General features: G+C 46.2%; 1 protein-coding gene across 6 annotated transcripts; it reads right to left on the reverse strand.

Moving 5' to 3' along the window:
- Positions 1–203: 203 nt before the first annotated feature.
- LOC121453693 (cyclin-dependent kinase 20) lies at positions 204–13343 on the reverse strand. Of its 6 annotated transcripts, XR_005975041.1 has the most exons (11): positions 13087–13343; positions 12694–12807; positions 11099–11287; positions 10808–10929; positions 10615–10677; positions 10043–10166; positions 9619–9774; positions 8694–8887; positions 7166–7230; positions 2493–2630; positions 255–280 (listed from the first exon to the last, which is right to left on the reverse strand). XR_005975041.1 is itself a non-coding variant. In XM_041660624.1 (10 exons), exons 1-9 carry the CDS (start codon positions 13159–13161, stop codon positions 7206–7208), a joined length of 1062 nt encoding a protein of 353 aa, XP_041516558.1. In that variant the 5' UTR covers positions 13162–13343; the 3' UTR covers positions 204–280; positions 7166–7205. The 6 variants fall into 6 exon arrangements, 5 of the variants coding, with proteins under 5 accessions (XP_041516558.1, XP_041516556.1, XP_041516557.1 ...); XM_041660624.1 differs by lacking the exon at positions 2493–2630 and having other exon boundaries at positions 204–280; XM_041660622.1 differs by lacking the exon at positions 255–280 and having other exon boundaries at positions 2146–2630.
- Positions 13344–18721: the final 5378 nt, after the last annotated feature.

Here is an 18721-nt window from a genome sequence, read left to right on the forward strand (position 1 = left end):
GCTTTGGAGCCTATTCTGGAACTAGCTCTTGTAGACCAGGCTGGTTTCAAATTCAGAGATCCACCTGCTTCTGCCTCCCATGTGCTAGGATTAAAGGAGTGCACCACCACCGCCCTTTAAAAGAGACCACAGCAACTCTTATAAACATTTTAATTGGCTCACTTAATTTCAGAGGTCCAGTCCTTTATCATCATGATGGCGAACACTGGCAGCGTGCAGGCAGATGTGGTGCTGGAGTAGTAGCTCAGAGTCCTTCATCGTGCAGACAACACCAAGTGCTCTGAAAATTACACTGAGGGAAATGAGCAAAAGGGACCTTAAAGCTCACACACACACACACACACATACACAAACACACAATGACACACACACACACTCAGTGACACACTTCCTCCAACAAGGCCACACCTCCTAACAATGCCACTCCCTAGAAGGGTCATTTTCTTTCAAACCACCACATTCAACTCCATGGCCCCCAAAGATGATAGCCATGTCATAATGCAAAAATGCATTCAGTCCAACTTCAAAAATCCCCATAGTCTATCACAGTCTCAAATTTGTTTCAAAGTCTCTTCTGAGATGCATGGCAATCTCTTAACTGTAATTCCCCTATAAAAATCAAAATCAAGGGGCTGGTGAGATGGCTCAGCGGTTAAGAGCACTGACTGCTCTTCCAGAGGACCCGGGTTCGATTCCCAGCACCCACATGGCAGCTCACAACTGTCTGAAAATATAGTTCCACGAGATCTGACACCTTCACACCAACGAACATAATAAAGTTAAATAAATAAATAAAAAATAAAATGTTTTTAAAAAAAAAATCAAAATCAAGCCGGGCAGTGGTGGCGCATGCCTTTAATCCCAGCACTTGGGAGGCAGAGGCAGGCGGATCTCTGTGAGTTCGAGACCAGCCTGGTCTACAAGAGCTAGTTCCAGGACAGGCTCCAAAACCACACAGAAACCCTGTCTCGAAAAACCAAAAAAAAAAAAAAATCAAAATCAAAAGGCAGATGACATACTTCCAACATACAAAAGCACAGGATATACATTACCCTTCCAAAACATAGGTAAGGGAGAACAATGAGGAAATGCTGGAGCAAATCAAGGCCAAAAACCAGCCGGGCAAACTCCAAACTCTGTCCATATCTGATGTCAAAATACTTTTTAGATCTCCAACCCCATTCATCTTTATTTCTCTTGGGCTGATTCCACCCCCTGCTCTCCTCAGCAGGTACCCCATGGCTCCAGCATCTCCAACATCTTGGGTTCTCCAAGACAATCAAGGCTTCAACCTCACAGCTTCACCCAATGGCCTCTCTAGGCCTTCAGGGACACCCCTGACATATGCCTGCCTCGGTGGCTTTATTCCACAATTCCTTTCTTCTAGCCTTAATTCTAAACCCAGAACCACATGGCTGAAGCTGCCAAGTTCTGCTGCTTCCTGGGGCTGGAACATGGCCTCCTCAATCAATTACATCTTCACCTGCTGTCTTCCATTGCCTTCACTTGAGTGTCCTGAGACTTACTATGTAGACCAGGTTGGCCTCCAACTCAAATCTGCCAGCCTCTGCCTTCCAAGTGCTGGGATTAAAGGCATACACCATTCCCTTTGGGGGCCATTTTATTTCACACTACAATACCCAGTAAAACTGTTTTACCAAGTTGGACTTTGGTGATATTTGTATCTGTTGTTGGTTCCCTATCTGGGGTAAGTAGACGTTTGTTCTTATATCCCCAGGAAGAGTGACATAAAACCGGTGGAGACGAGTAGTCGTAGGCAAATCTGCCACCTGTATGAAGCCTCTCTGATCCAGAAAATGAAGGAAGAGGAAGGTGTGAAGCAGAAGATCAGGCAAACACTATTTCTAAGCAACCGGGGGAAAACCCAGAAGTCAGCTAGTTTATGCCTCCCCTTTCCCTCCCCCTCTGCCTCCCTCCTTCCCTTCCTACCTCCTTCCCTTCCTACCTCCTTCCCTCTGTTTTTTTCTCCCATCTTAGATCCTTGTTAATACTGAGACCCACTCCCACTATAAAAGTTCCTGCCATTCCTAAGCACATAAAGTCATTAGTACTTTCTTTCTCCTTTCTATTCTCCTCTGTATGAACTTCATTTACCCCTGAGGACTAATATTAGGCTTGCTCCTGTCACAGGAGGGCAGTCACTCTTCCAGTCCCTCCATACCCTTAAAACCTGACAGAAAGATGTTGTCTCTCTCAAGTTCCACTCAGAGAAAGACTCCTCTGAAGAGTTTCCTCAATCCCAAGCGTAACCTCTGGCCTTCTGCTGAGGATGGACTGGGATACTCTCAAGAACCCTAGACTTGACCAGGTGCACCTGCTGAGTAGATGAGGTGGGCTCAGACCTCCAGAAGGAAAGAATACCCAAATGAAAGAGGGGATGGAAGATGGCAGCAGATAGCTTTGGAATCTCATTCTTAGTGCCTAGTTAGCAATGAAGAGACCAGGAACCAGGTCACAGGCAACTCTTTCACCTGGATGAAGCCTTCGGGTGAACTGGAGACATGAACACTTTGTTTCTAGTTACAGATGACTTCACAGTTCTGGGTAAAGAATTTCTGGAAATTCCTCAAATACTGACACCCACAACCAGAGTGTGAATCAGTTGCCTTCTGGAAACAAACAACAACAAAAAAAATACCCTGTGAAATACTGTGACTCATGATGGCAGCACTACAAACAAATGTCACTAAGTCTCACTTTATTAAATCCACCGAGTATTTGGCCCTGTAGTAAAATGCAGTCACCCATCAGTGTACACAGGGAATTGCTTCCAGAACCCTGCAGATATCAGTCTACGGAGTCTCAGGTCCCTTATGTGAATGAAAAATCTGCACAAACCCTGTACACAGAGCCAACAAAATGGCCCTACTGGTAGAGGCACTTGTCATCCCCCTGATGACCTGAACTCAATACCTGGGACACACGATAGAAGGAGAAAACCAACTCTTGGAACGTTGCCCTTTGAACCTTTGCACATGTACTTATACACACACACCAATCTTCTCTTTATGTCTTGCCTGCCATTAATCCTATCATGCAAATATTTTTTTGAAAGGGTCTCACTATGTAGTCCAGCCTGGAACTTGTTATGTAGACCAGGCTGGTCTTGCACTCAGAAATCTGCCAACATCTCAAGTGTTGGAATTCAAACTGTATGACACCACTGGCAGCCATACCAGGCCCAGCTTTAAACCAACTACCTTGAAAGTGAATTTGTCTATTTTTAGCTCTCATTACATCTATCTTAAACTCTGAAGTCAGCTGCAGTGGCATCCACCTGTAAACCCAGGTACACCAGAGGCTGGAAACCTGAGTTTGAAGACAAGATGGACTAGACATTAATGTTGGAGGAGGGCCCACTTGTTCATCCCAGCCGCCCAGCTAGCTTAGCCCCAAAATAACCACAAAGAAACTATATTAATTTTTTTTTTTTTTGGTTTTTCGAGACAGGGTTTCTCTCTGGCTTTGGAACCTGTCCTGGAACTAGCTCTTGTAGACCAGGCTGGCCTCGAACTCACAGAGATCCGCCTGCCTCTGCCTCCCAAGTGCTGGGATTAAAGGCGTGCGCCACCACTGCCCGGCGAGAAACTATATTAATTAAAACACTGCTTGGTTCATTAGCTCTAGCCTCTTATTGACTAACTTTTATATTAATTTAACCCATTTCTATTAATCTGTATATCGCCACATGGCAGTGGCTTAATGGCAAAGACTCAGCATGTCTGACTCCAGTGGCTCCATGGTGTCTCTCCCTACCTCTTCTTCCCAGCATTCCATTTATTTTTCCCTTCCTAGCTCCGTTCCCCTACAGCTCTGCTATAGCCCAAGCAGTTCCTTTATTAACCAATGAAAGCAACACATAGTCAGAAGGACCTCCCACACCACATTAAGGCCTTGTTGAGTCCTCAAAGGGTTGAAATGTCCGGCATGCACCAGACATTGAACTCTGGATTCAATCCTCAGCACTGCAGAATCCAGAATCAGTAGTTCACACCTGTACTGGCCGCAGGATGAGTTCAGGGTCATTCTGGCAGAGAGCCTTTATCATTTATTAAAGGAGCAATTAATATTCAAGGTGTCAACCAACCAGAATTAATTTCTGATGGAGGAAATGTGCCTTGCAAGACCTGCAAGAAATACAGACGCCAGAATATCTGATGTTTCTCCCTATAATTTTAAATGTGCTAAATGCATTCTTTCCCTAGCCTGTGTGTGTGTGTGTGCGTGTGCGTGTGTGCGTGTGTATGTGTGTGTGTGTGTGTATCGCATGAATACATTCTTTATCTACTGGGCATTTTTATCTATGAATTGTCAAGAAGATGGTTCTGCCTTAGCTGTATTATCCAATTAGTATTAATACTGTTAACCTATACCGAGTTTTCATGAATAAAACAAATGCTGCCCAAGTCAGAAGTTCTAAGCTTCCATTAAGAGTGGAACTAGAGTACAGCTTAAGAAAACACTGTAATTTCCCCAGCTGCCAAGATAGCCACACACTATCAACTGATATAAAACTTTAAAGTAGCTTTTAGATCAGGCCAGGTGCTTTGCTAATTGGATTTTAAGGTAAACTATTACCAAAAGAATACAATCTTAGCTGGGCAGTGGTAGTGCACACCTTTAATCCCAGCACTTGGATCTTTTTGAGTTCAAGGCCAGCCTGGTCTACAAGTGGGTTCCACAACATCTAGGACTATTACACAAAGAAACCCTGTCTTGAAAAACAAAACAAAAAAGAATACAATCTTATTTACTAGAACATGTAGCCAGCTGTACAATTTATTGAGCCAAGGTAAATAGTGCAGAGTAATTTAACTGGAGTACCGGGGACAATAATTAACTCTGCACAGATTCCTAACCTCAGCCTTTGTTCAGGCACCCCGGAAGAAAGATTCTCTATCTGGCCAGGGTTAGCTACAAAATATAAAATAACTTCATAGCCCCCCCCCAAAAAAAAAGAGTTACAAGCTTTTCTTTCTATGGTCAAGGGTTACATGCTGGACATAAAAATATATCTTAAGATTGAAAATGCTTCAAATGCCAGTGTGTTGGTGAGTGTTGTATGGACTTCTCTGCCCCTGGCCCTGCAGCTCCAGCTGCTGCTGCCCTCTCTCTGAGGACACATTTGTAAACAAACAAGTCCCCAGTCCCAGAAAACCTGGAATTTATGACTACTGATCACAAAATGTTTAAGATGTTTTATACAATCAAAAGTATAGGATATAGGGGCTGGAGAGATGGCTCAGTGGTTAAGAACTCTTCCAGAGACACTGAGTTCAATTCCCAGCAACGACATGGTGGCTCCCTCTTCTGGCCTACAGACATACATGAAGACAGAACACTGTAAACATAATAAATAAATCTTTTTTAAAGTATAGGATATAGCACACAATTTCCTTATTTCTCTTATTAGTTTAGTTTTGTAAGGCTACCTCTATGGATAACAAAAAGACTTCTCCTTTTACAGCTGCGGTTTGCAGTCCACTAGTTAGGGAGTTAACTAAAAGAAAGTGCTCTTTTCTTACTATCTGGATTGATTGCACTGTGAATTGTTGGAATGACTATTTCTTATTATTTACTTAAGAAATGGTATGTGACCTTCAGAGGTAATGCCTGCAAGATTCTGTGGGTCTGTAAAAGCTAAGAGAGCAAACAGAAGCTGGCAGAAATGTAAAGGTATAGAGAATGTAGGAAAATAAAGAAGAAAAAAGAATGTAAAATAACAAACAGAGACTTGTAACAGAGAACTGGAATTAGAATTGAGAGAGAATTAGAGCTAAGAAATTATAGAAAATTAGGACAGAATTAAAATAGAGGTAGAATAAAGAGACATGTTTGGAAAGCACAGTGAGCCTTTTGTGTAAACCCTCAGATTAGAGCTATTCTAACGGCCTCCACTACACAGCGGCCTCTGACCTCAACTCTGGAGGAAGTCTGCAGAGCTAGACTCTGCAAGCTTCTGTAATTCTAAACTGCACAGTGAGTTTGATGCTAGCCTTGGCTATATAATGAGTTTGGTGCTAGCCTCAGATACACAAGATTCAGTATCAAAAAGAGGAAAAAAATCTGTATTGTGTGCATACATATGTAGCAATTTTTGCCAATTCATGCAAGTTTAATGTTTATCCCTAGTAAGTGCCTACTCTGATATCAAGCTATATCACCTTTTTTTTAATTCTTTTGCTTGTAAGTTTGATTTATATTTATAATTCCATTCTTGAAAATACCCGGACCACGAGGGGTGCACCCACACACTAAGACAATGGGGATGTTCTATTGGGATCTCACCAAGGCCAGCTGGCCTAGGTCTGAAAAAGCATGGGATAAATCCGGACTAGCTGAACATAGAGGACAATGAGGAATACTGAGAATTCAAGAACAATTGCAGTGGGTTTTTGATCCTACTGCACGTACTGGCTTTGTGGGTGCCTAGGCAGTTTGGATGCTCACCTTACGAGACCTGGATAGAGGTGGGCAGTCCTTGGGCTTCCCACAGGTCAGGGAACCCTGATTGCTCTTCGAGCAGATGAGGGAGGGGGAATTGATCGGGGGAGGGGGAGGGAAATGGGAAGCGGTTGTGGGGACGAGGCAGAAATCCTTAATAAATAAATAAATTAAAAAAAAAAAAAAAAAAAAAAGAAAATACCCACTTCTCTCCCTTTTTAATATAAGTAACCACCTCTGTTCCAGCTAGAATATGTACTCTGCATTCAAATTACTACAAGTGTGGTAATACAGGGGTGTAATCCCAATAAAAGTGCAGGCATCGAGGTCATCTCAGTCACAAAGCGAGTTCAAAGCCAGGCTCATCGTCTCGTCTTGAAAAGAACAAGCCAAACAAAATCTTTTTGTGTGTGGGGGGGTGGGGGTAGACCATCCTACTGCAGACTGTAAATTTGTATTTTGTTGTATTATTACATGACTTTCAGTACCAGCCACTGTTTCTACCAGGACCAAGTGTGGTAGCTGCACTATCTGGTGAGTCCACCACCTGGAAATCCAGAGCTGGTTTTCTGCTGGTCAATGTTTCCCTGTATGCCTGGGTATCACTGTGCGATGCGGAGTTAGAAAAAGGCTCTGCAGAGACCACTGAAGGCACCGATGTGTAAATCAACAAATGGACTACATTTTTATCATCCTGTACCTTTGTTTCCAAACAGCGTCCAGACACAAGTTGTCACCCATTAGTTTCTTGTAGCTCTTAAGAGTCTGCAGACATGATCAGAGAAATAAATGGAGCTTGGGTTATGAAGACATCAGGATTTCCTGAGAGCAGCATGGTATAAATCTGTTAGTTACCTCTGTGTCCCCAGTACTCACACAACAACCAATGCATGTGAGGACTAAAACAAACATTTTAAGAGTATAATGTGTCTCCTATGTGTGTATATTATATACACACATTCACTGTTTTTTTCAGACAGGATCTCCCACTATAGCCCAGGGTGATCTTTCACTCTTAGGAAACCTCTTGTCTTAGACCCTTGAGCACTAGGGTTACAGGTATATCCCAAAGTCACTAGCAAATTTTGTTATATATTTGAATAATGGATAGTTAAGATTCTATTTTGTCTATTCCTGAAACAATATTCTGTCTTAGTCCTTACATAACCATATAGTAAGTCTTACTATCCACTATACAAGTTCTCATCATCATCTGTCTGCACCTCCTCTTGGTCCTTGACATCTCAGTATTCTTTTAGACCAGTGCTTCTCAATTTATGGGTCATGACCTCTTGGGGGTCGAACGACCCTTTCACAGGGGTCTCATATCAAATATCCTGCATATCAAATATTTACATTATAATTCATAACAGTGGCAAAATTACAGTTATGAAGTGGCAATGAAAATAATTTTATGGTTGGGGGTCACTATAACCTGAGGAACTGAATTAAAGGGTCACAGCATTAGGAAGGTTGAGAACCACTGTTTTAGACTCATCTTACTGTAGTACTATAAAATAAAGATCATCAGGCTGGCTGAGTTACACTGGAATTTATTTACTAAATGAATTCCAGGAATGCCTGCTTCAAATGTGCGCGGCAGCCTCCGGCTTACAGAAAAACTAACTGCCCAGCATGTGGAAACTGTTCATCCCTGGCCTCAACTTCTGGACCCTCACTCCCAAATAAGCACTCAAATCACATGAATGGCACAGGAAGCCTCAGGACCAAAGCGGCCCTAACTGGAAGCACCTTCTGGGTGACTGACCCCTATAAATTAAGGGGCCACCTTGTCAATTTCCCTAACAGAAACAGGCAGAAACACTCAGAGCTTTTATATGAATCTCAAATCCCGGTCCAGAGTGCTCTGGAAACCAAACCAAAGCAAGCCTGCCTTCCCAGGTGCGCTCACTCTTGTGCCTCCCCAGGTGCTGCTGTAATAGCAATGGACTTGAACAGGATCCAAGGTAGGGAACACCACGGAGTGGTGGCTCTAGGAAAGGACACAGCTAGCAGTTTCCAGAGGCTATGTGAGTCTCATTCTCTGCTGGGCTGGACATCTTCATGGTTCTGCCCCCCGAAGCCCAGTCCTCAAGCAGGCTAAGGAGTAGGATGAGGTGTGGTGTGTGTATCCATGGGGAGGCTATGGAGGCAAATCAGGAAGAGGCAGAGGAATGGCTGTCTAGATGCTCCTGGGGCAAGCAGGCAGGACTAGGCGAGCATCTCACCCCTCTGGGATGAAGGGCCGAATCAGCTCTGGGTTCAGCAGTGACTCCTCAAGAGGACGGTCCACATGGAAGTCATGGACATGAGGGGGGCCTGGGTGAGCCTTCGGTGCAGGTCCTCCTGGGCGCTGAGGAACTGGCAGCTCAGAGGGATGGGCAGGCAGAGGAGCTGTGAAGAAGTACTGATGCAGAAGGGCCTGAGGGTAGCAAACAAGAGGCAGCCGAAGAAATCCAGTTACTACCAGCCCCCAGAACCATTCAGCTGGGTCAGCAAATCCTGCCTTTGTGCCTGTCTGGAGCACTGTCCCAGTGGCTGGGAACATGGCAGTGAGCTTGAAAGTCTTGCCAACAGAGGAAGGGGTTGGGGACATAAACCAGAGAAAGGGGCAGAATGTACAGGTATATCTCCAACAACTATAGTTTGATGTGTGGCTATTTCCTCCCGATTGAAACATTCCCTCTGGGCAGGAGGCTCCTTATAGACTCAGGAATTAGAGGAAACTCACAAGTCCCAGAAAACACCTGAGACTGTATCTGACCTCAGGTCAGATTTGTTAGCAGTGTCTATCTCGGTGAACAGACACTTGTTCATGTCTCCCAGGACAAGTTATAAATAAAGACCAGGGAGCTGCTGCAGGGTTTGAAGGGTTAGGACACAGGAGCACAAGCCCAAGGCAAGGAGCAAGCACAGGACGGGTAAGGACATGAAGAGCAATCAGGGGGGAAGGTGACAACACCCACACCTCCAACTCCTGCAGCTGCAAGAAGGAACCACCAACAAGAGGGGAATAGACAGAGGGCAAAGGTCACTGACTACTCCCCTGAAGAACACCCCATTGGGAAGCCCGGGCTTCCAGTCCGTCACAGATTCTGAGAGTCCCCTACTGGGCAGGGTCCCATAGTTCAGTGACCACAACTTGAACCTTACCTGGGAGGCTGCAATACGCTGGTGTGGAGGGTAGAGGAGGAACTGGCCCAGCAGGTCCAAGGCCTGGGGAGAGGCATCAGGCAGCACCTCCTCAAGGGGCACCGGTGCCTGCTCCTTGAAGGAGATCTTGTTGTAGTCAGGCAGCTCTGTGATCTCCTGAGCTCAGCAGAGGAAGAGGCAATGAGAGCAGGCCCCACCTCACCGCTCCGATGCAGGCTCCCTTTCACGTTCTCACTCAGATCATGGTCCCTCATCACCCACACACGCCCTCCTTGCCCCGATTGCTGAGATGTCACCCAGACAAGACCTGGCCCTTCTGCAGTCAAGGAAAGCTGGGGCCCTGGTACACCTGCATGAATAGAAGTCACTTCCTACTGGGGAAGAAAGCAATCCCACGCCTTCCCCAGCAATGGCTGCTACTAACCGGCCAGACTCGAGGGCTGGGCGTGCCCAGGATGCGAAGCACACAGCAAAGTTGCTCGATGTCATTCTCTCCCGGGAACAGGGGGGACCCATTCAACAGTTCTCCCATAATGCAGCCCACAGCCCTGTGGATACAGATGTATGCAACTGGAGCTCTCACACACGGGTGATCAAGCTACCCACGACAGCTCTAACACCTCAAGCCAGGTTCAAGGTCCAGAGGTTTCTAGTGACAGAGCAACTCCTGACAGCTAGAAGACACTTAGAGCCCCGTATCTGGGTCACCCAGCTCCTCCTCAGTTTGGGGGGCAGAAATGCAAAATAACCCAAACCTCAGACCTCTGAAGACCACAAACTAGTCCACCAGAATGCTGAGCCTTCATACCTAGGGGCATAAGCCTCGCTCAAGCTCACCGCTGTCTCATCCTCAAGTCAAGATACCTGAACTGTACCCCAGACCACCTTACCCAGACGCCTCCCGCCTGAGACTATCACTGCCCTAACCTTCCCCCAACAAACTCAGAGACATCCCCATGGCAGGCGCGCATTACCTCATCCACCCCAGGGTCTCACCATAGGTCGACGCCCTGGTCGTACTGCCGGGCACCATACAGGAGCTCAGGGGCTCGGTACCACCTGGGGAAAAGGGTTTGAGATCACAGCTGGCTAGCTGGTCTGATGAGAAGCTCACAGCCCACGCCCGAACAGAAGGTGCAGAGGTGTCTCTTCCCCCGTGAGAGAACTGGCAGGGATACAGCCTCATTACCTGGTGGCCACTTGATGTGTGTAGAGGCGACCACCATCTGGAGAGAAGACCCGGGCCAGGCCAAAGTCCGCGATCTTGAGCTCGCCTGAGGCACTGATGAGCAGGTTGGCAGGCTTCAGGTCCTGTGCAGACAAAAGGGGGCATCAGTCTCCCTCTACCCATAGGGCTTTGGGACAGGGAGATAGGCAGTCAGCCCCATCTCCTCTAGAGCCACAGCCCTGGCTGCTTACCTGAAGACCCTCTTCAAGGACTAGCTCACCCCAGTCCACCACAGCCCATGTTGGTACTAACCCGATGCACAATGTTGTTGGCGTGGCAAAATGCAACACCTTTGAGCAGCATCTGCAGGTAGCTCTTGACCTGTGCTGGGGCCAGGGGCCTCTGGGCATGGCGCACCACCTCTGCCAGGTCTGACAGCATAAACTCGAAGGCCAGCACAAATCCTGCACCATGTGGGAACACGGCTTTCAGCTGTACCACCTGAGGGCAGAAATCCTATCAGCCTCTAGACCAGAGGTGCTCAAACCATGGGTCTCTACCCCTTTGGCAAACATCTATCTCCAAAAATATTCACATTATGACTCATAACAGCAGCAAAATTACAGTTGTGAAGTAGCAACAAAACCACAACATGAATCATATTAAAGGGTTACAGCATCAGGAAGGCTAAGAACCATTGCTCTAGACTCACCTCCTGACCCACCAGCAGCAGCACCATTCGCGCTTGCCCTGCCAGAGGGCCAAGCAAGCAAAGACAGCCAGGGAAAAGATAGATGGGTTAATTGACAGAAAGCTGGCTAGAAACAAGCCAAGCTAAGGCTGGGCATTCCTAATTAAGAATAAGCCTCCAGGTGTGATTTATTTGGGAGCTGGGTAGTGGGCCCCCCAAAAAGCCAAAAGTAAAACATTAACGTAACACTAGTCTCTGCAGGGAAACCTTAGAAGTGGTAGTGAATGAAGATGATAAAGGTTGGGGACAAATCTACTATTTTTTTAACATATGTCTTTGTGTTTGGATGCATGTGTGTACAAACATGTGCATGAGCACGTGGAGAATCACGGCTGAAGTCAGGAGTCTTCTTTAATTGCTCTCCTCATTATCTGTTGAGGCAATGTCTCTACTGAATTCAGGGCTTCACCAAATACGCTGGTCTGACCAGCCAGCTTGCTCCAATAGGTCCTGAGACCTACAACCCCAGACTTCACAGTACACTGGCACACAGGCATACACCAGGTGTGTGGCCTGTCACCTCCTGATTCCATTACACACACGCTCTCGGGAAACAGACTGGGACCAGTTCCTCAGCGTCACTAGCACTGTGCACAGGCCAGAACTTTCAGGAGGCTCCAGGAAGACTGCCAGTGATACTCAACTCAAAGTCTTCAATGGATAGCTGAGGACCCACGAAGTGATGAAGAAAATCAAGCATTCCCCTTGCTTAACAAATTCCTGAAACTTGCTTTGAAAAGCAGGGAGAACTCCGGGTGACCACACATAAAGCCTTTAAACACACCCGCGGAACAAGTACAAGTTACTGAGAAATCCGTACGGTTGGGGACATACTTTAGTGGCACAGCACCTGCCCATAGTATGAAAGAAAAGAAAGCAAAGCAGGGAGGTGGAAGGGGGGACAGGAAGGAAAGGAGAGAAAAATCACAAAATATTTAAAAGAGAAAAAATGAATGAGTGTATGAGCAACAAGTCAATGGGAGGGAGAAATAGGGGCTAAGCGGGCAGGAGCTCAGTGAGGATTAGAAGGGAATCCTTCAAAGTGTCTGTGGGTGGGAAGGTAAGGGTGGAAATGAGTGAAAGAGGGCGGGGGAGAAGCTGCTGTCTTGGAACCTGTCGCCCACCGTCTGGTCCACCAGATCCCTGCCCCACTCACATACTGACTGTCCTCGATCTCCTGCAGAGCCTTGATTTCCCTTAGGGCCTGGTTAGGAATGCCATCCTCCAGCCGCCGCAGGGCCACCTTCTTGAGGGCAACGATCTCTCCAGTCTGTGCAGTAAGGAGAGCAGATACTGCCAGAACACCTTCTGGCAATGAAGGGCAGAAAAAGAACACACAGGGAACAAGATACCCGCAGAGATCCGCCCCTAGGTCGGGAATATCTAAACCGCCCGCCAGGGGACGCGCTCCCGCAACCCCGCTGCTGGAAGCGGGATCACAACCGAAGGGACCCGGACAAGCATCCAGAGACCCCCGAGGCCTGCAGGTCTCAGCACCAGAAGGCCGCAGCCCGTGGCTTGAGGCAGGGGGAACGCAGCGTGGCCTCACCTCTACGTGCTTGGCTTTGAAGACGATGCCATGGGCGCCCTCCCCGATGCGACCGAGGATGCAGTACTGGTCCATGTCCGCCTGCGGCGCCCAGATCCTCCTAGACAGCTAGGATGCAGCACCGGACAAAGCGTGCAAGCCGTTGCCTAGCAATAACGAGTCTAGCCGCGGCTCCGTGCAGCACGTGACAGGAAAGACCCGCGCTGAGCTCTGTCGGGAATCTGATCCCCGCTAGACAACACCTTTCCGGGAACCCTCAGCAGTCCATCGGAAGATTACCTAACGGCGTCACGTGACAAGAACGCGGCTGCGTGCAGCCCGAAGGGGCAGAGGCACGCAAGTAAAGGGCGTGTTCACGCGCTCAGGGGCGTGGCTTCTGCTAGAGAGGTGGGGCGAGCGGAGTCATCCAGAATCTTCAGGCCGAGTACCCAGTGGTGAGAACGTCGTCTGCCTCTTGCTGCAGATGACTCCAGGTAGCGTTGGAGACAAGGCCAGAGCTGAGTCGTGGAGATTCACTTGGCCCTCTAGTCTCTCCAATAGGCATTGTGAATCTAAATACCTTTTAAAAGAGTTTACTAAGCCTGGGGCTGAAGCTCCGTTAGTGAAGTGCTTGCCTAGAATGCACAAAGCCATTGGTTCAATTCCCAGGACCACATAAACTGGTCTCACTTACCTGGGGATTTGTAGTCCCAATACTTGGCAAGGTCATTCTCATCTACATAGACAGTTCAAGGCAGCCTACACTAGGAGAACTTGTCTCAAAATCATAGCGAATGCCCAGCAAGCATGTGAAATGATGGCCAAGATCCCTACTAATTAGGAGAAATGGAATCAAACCACGGTAAGATCCTTTAGGATGACCGCTGTCAGAAAAGTAGACGATAAACTGGCTGTGGTTGCCCTGCCTATAATTCCAGTGCCCAGCAGAACGAGGCTAAGGGGATCTCAAGTAAGAAGTTAGTTAGAAGGATGCAGAGAAAGTACCACCCTCGTGTGTTTTTGTTGAAATGTGAGTGTGCCAGGCATGGTGGCTTATTCCTCCGATCTGAACTCTAAGGAGACTAAAGCAGGGTTGCCACGTGTTCAAGGACAGCATGAGCGAGAGTGTGAGACCGTCTCAAACACAAAGTAAACAAAACCTTTAAACAGAAAGTGTGAGGCTGGGGACCCTGTGGAATGACTGTGAGCCGCTCTTCTTCCGGGCGTGAAATAAGCGAAAACTTTCACACTACCCATAGTGCTAAATCAGGAAAACAGAAAATTCAAGTTTGGACCACAGTGTGAGGAGGAACCTCAAATTAAAGCAAAACAAAGATGTGGTAGTGTCTCCTTGTTCTTCCAGCGCTTGAGAGGTAGAGGCAGGAAGGCCAGGAATTCAAGACCATCCTTGACTTCATGCTGAGTTTAGCTTTGATAGGCTAGTTACTACTCAGAACTAAGGAAAATGTTGCATTGACATCCAAACTGATACACTGTATTTTATAATTTTATATGTGAAGACACATACAAATTAAGTCTTTTTACTCATAAAATCATAAGATTAGAGCTTTTTCTTTTTTCTTTTTCTTTTCCTTTCTTTTTTTTTTTTTTTTTTTTTTTTTGAGGCAGGGTCACTTTGTGCAGCTCTGACTGGCTTGGAATTCCCTATGTAAATCAGGCTGACCTGAAACTCACAGAGATCTACCTGCTTCTGACTCCCAAATGCTGGGATTAGACAAGATTATTTTCTTTGAAGAGTTTGTCCCAAGCAATATTGTGAGTTCCACATCTTTGCTGAAGTCTTTCCTCTTGTTTTTCATTAGTAGCCAGGATCATGAGCTGAATATATATAAAGTCATTAAAAAAGGAAAGAAAAACTTCTTATACTTTAAAACAGAAAGAATCAGCCCACTAACAGGTACTACAGCCTGTGAGCCGAGAACTTTGGGATGTTGAAAGGCATAAGGAGTTCAAATCCAGCCTGGATTACAAAGTAAGACCTGCCTCAGTGACTGGGAGGGTTCTAAGAAAGGAGGAAAATCAGTTTTCTCCAGGGACAAGTCCCCTGGTAGGTTTGAAAGACCCTCGACGAGGACCTTTTTTCGGGAGGAGACCTCCCCAACGCCAAGGAACAGGCCGAAACCGCACAGCTGCAAATCGCAAGAGGTTTATTGAGTAGACACAGGTACCTGCAGGTGGCAAGATCTCTCAGAAGACTTGCACGCCTGCCAACTGGAGGGTGGGCTTTTTATAGGGAAGAGCAAAAAGCAAGTTTACAGAAGCAAAAGCGTGGTTATCAGAATGAGGTGGGGAGCATGAATGGTTTCCTCTCTCAGCATGGATGTCTGGCAACAGTCATCCTGTTCCTATCTTATAGATATCCTGTTTTGCAGTCAACCTGCTTTGTTGATGTCCTATCTTATTGATATCCTGCCTTGCAGTCTTCCTATCTCATAGACATCCTGCTGGCCTGGAGGGATGGCTCAGCCATTAAAGGCTAGGTTCACAACCAAATCTCTGCACCCACCAGCTGCACTTCCATCCCCCAGCATAAGCTGACCCTGTCTGAAGTATCTGGACAGGGATTTTGCATAGGGACTATTCCCAAAACCCACCAGGCCTTATGTAACTCAACCCAAAAGGTGTCCAGAGGAACCTATTACCTAGCTGCCTCCAACGGGACCTATTGGGCATGCAGTACTGGATTAACCCCATGCGTTTCAGCTGCTGTGCTCAGTGAAGCCTCTGATTATTGCGTTCTAATTGAATTATGGCCCAAAGTTACATACCATGATCCTGAATACATCTATAGTCATTTTGAAGGGAGACCCCGATTTAGGAGAGAACCAGCCTCCCTAACTTTGGCCTTATTGCTGGGAGGCATCACTATGGGGGGAATAGCAGCAGGGGTGGGCACAGGGACCACCACTCTTATGGAGACCAGCCAATTTAGACAACTTCAGGCAGCCATGCATACTGATATCAAGGCACAGGAAGAATCGGTTAGCGCACTCGAAAAGTCCTTAACCTCCCTCTCAGAGGTAGTCCTACAAAACAGGAGGGGGCTAGACATGTTGTTTTTGCGAGAGGGAGGGTTATGTGCGGCGCTCAAAGAGGAATGCTGCTTCTATGCGGACCACACTGGGCTAGTGAGAGACAATATGACAAAGCTTAGAGAGAGGATAAGACAGAGACAAAAGATGTTCGAATCACAACAAGGATGGTTCGAAGGATGGCTTAATAAGTCTCCCTGGTTTACAACTCTATTGTCTTCTTTGATGGGTCCCTTGATTATCCTCCTTCTGATACTCCTGTTTGGGCCCTGCATCTTAAACCGCCTGGTCCAGTTTATAAAAGACAGGCTGTCAGTCATTCAGGCCCTAGAACTGAACCATCAGTATCACATGTTACCACAACGAGAAAGCAAGGTTCTGTAATTGCTTTGAGTAAAAGATTTAACTCAATAATAAAAAGAAAAAGGGGGAAATGAAAGACCCTACAGACCCCCTCCTCAAAACCCGCAGCTAGCATGCTCCCGGGGGAATGTCCTGTTTGCTTAAGAACATCCCATGTGCTTGAGAGAGCAGGATGTCTATGAGATAGGAAGACTGCAAGGCAGGATATCAATAAGATAGGACATCAACAACACAAAGCAGGTTGACTGCAAAACAGGATATCTATAAGATAGGAACAGGATGACTGTTGCCAGACATCCATGCTGAGAGAGGAAACCATTCATGCCCCCGCCTCATTCCAATAACCATGCTTTTGCTTCTGTAAACTTGCTTTTTGCCCTTCCCTATAAAAAGCCCGCCCTCCAGTTGGCAGGCACGCAAGTCTTCTGAGAGATCTTGCCGCCTGCAGGTACCAGTGTCTACTCAATAAACCTCTTGAGATTTGCAGCTGTGTGGTCTCGGCCTGTTCCTTGGCGTTGGGGAGGTCTCCTCCCAAAAAAAGGTCCTCATCGAGGGTCTTTCAGCTTATCTAATTCCAAGTGGTCACACCTGTACATAAGCCACACTAAATAAACTTAGTCATGTGTGTGTATACACTTACGTATATCTACACATACATATATATGTACATTTACATATGCATATATCTGAAAATGTGCAGCAATAATAATTAAACAAGAGGTCATTAATTTAAGAGGGACTAACACAGGAGAAGTTGGAGTGAATTATATGAACATAGTACTTGTGTGAAATTATCAAAAAACAAAAAATGCACTTAATTTTAAAGGAAGGAGGGAGGGATGGAACGAAGAGAGAGAAAGTGAGAGAGAGAGCTGTCACCCACTGACAAGAGAGATCAGAGAAAGACAAGGTGTTCTGCTGACACCTAGTGTCTGAAGCGTGGTAGGCCTGAGCAAACAAAACTAAGAACATCATTTGATACCTGCCTGGTCCTTAATCATTGTGCTTTGTTTCTTTATATGCTCCAGATCTTTGCCTTGTTGCTAGGACTCACCCCCACCCCCCAGAGAAATGGCACAGCTGACAACTCTCAAAACCTGTAAATCAATCGTATTGGTTAATGTCAATCTTGTGTGCAGCCTTCTCCACTTTGCGTATATACAGGTCAGACTAGAGGGTTGTTGGTTGGAGTATGGCGTGACAGCTCTGAGGGTGCAATAGTGACATACATACATTGGTGATAACCAACAGTTCTCTGATTAGACTTAAGACCCATTCAACAAGAGGGAAACCATACCTGGTTCTAGGAACCTAGCTAACTAACTACTCAGTGTATGATGGCTATTCTGGTTGTCAAGTTTACTGCATCTGGAATTAACTAAAATGCAAGCAGCTGGAAACACCTGTGAAAGATTTTTTTTTTCTTAATTAAATCCTTTGAAGTGGGTGCAGACTACATAAGGGAAGCTTGCTTTCTTTGCCTGCTTGCTTTCAATAGCAAGTCCATTTCCTTCACTAGAATTAGAGCCTACGTCTTCAGGATTCTGACATATACTGAGACCCATTGAGACATACAGCCTCAAGGGCTGAACCACTGAGTTTTTGAACCTTTCATTGTTAGACAGCCATTGTTGGACTAGCTGAACCACAGCCTATAATCCATTCTAATAAATCCCCAATAGATAGATAGATGATAGATAGATAGATAGATAGATAGATAGACAGACAGATAGGATTCATTCATTCTATAAATTCTACTTCTCTAGAGAACCCTGACTAATACACAGTGCTAGTGAAGTCAGGTTCAATTCTCAGCACCCACATGTCAGCCCGTACTGCCCATATCTCCAATTCCAGGATTCTACACCTCCTTCTGAGCTCCTCTGGCATCAGGCATGACCGTGGGCACAGACATACATTTGAACAATACACTCATACACACAAATAATGCGGAGGTCCCTGCAAGCATCGTGACTGGCAGGGAAACAGTCCAGGTGAGAGGACCATGAAACTTGGTTCAGCACAATTTAGTTAACCAGGGCTGGATCAAACTTCTGAGTCTAACACCGAGTGCTTTATTTTAGCCATACTTAAGCACAGCACAATTTTGGGGAAAAAAGTTTTCTGATGACAATTAACTCAGTCGCATGTGTACAACAAAGTTTAAGGCATGTTTCTATTAAAACTCTTTACAAAGTGCATGTGATTTCTTCCATAAAGATGAGTCCTGTTGATTCAGA

Source organism: Microtus oregoni, unplaced genomic scaffold (assembly GCF_018167655.1).
Source record: "Microtus oregoni isolate MIOR12 unplaced genomic scaffold, Mior012 000011F_ref0000422, whole genome shotgun sequence".
NCBI lineage: Eukaryota > Metazoa > Chordata > Mammalia > Rodentia > Cricetidae > Microtus > Microtus oregoni.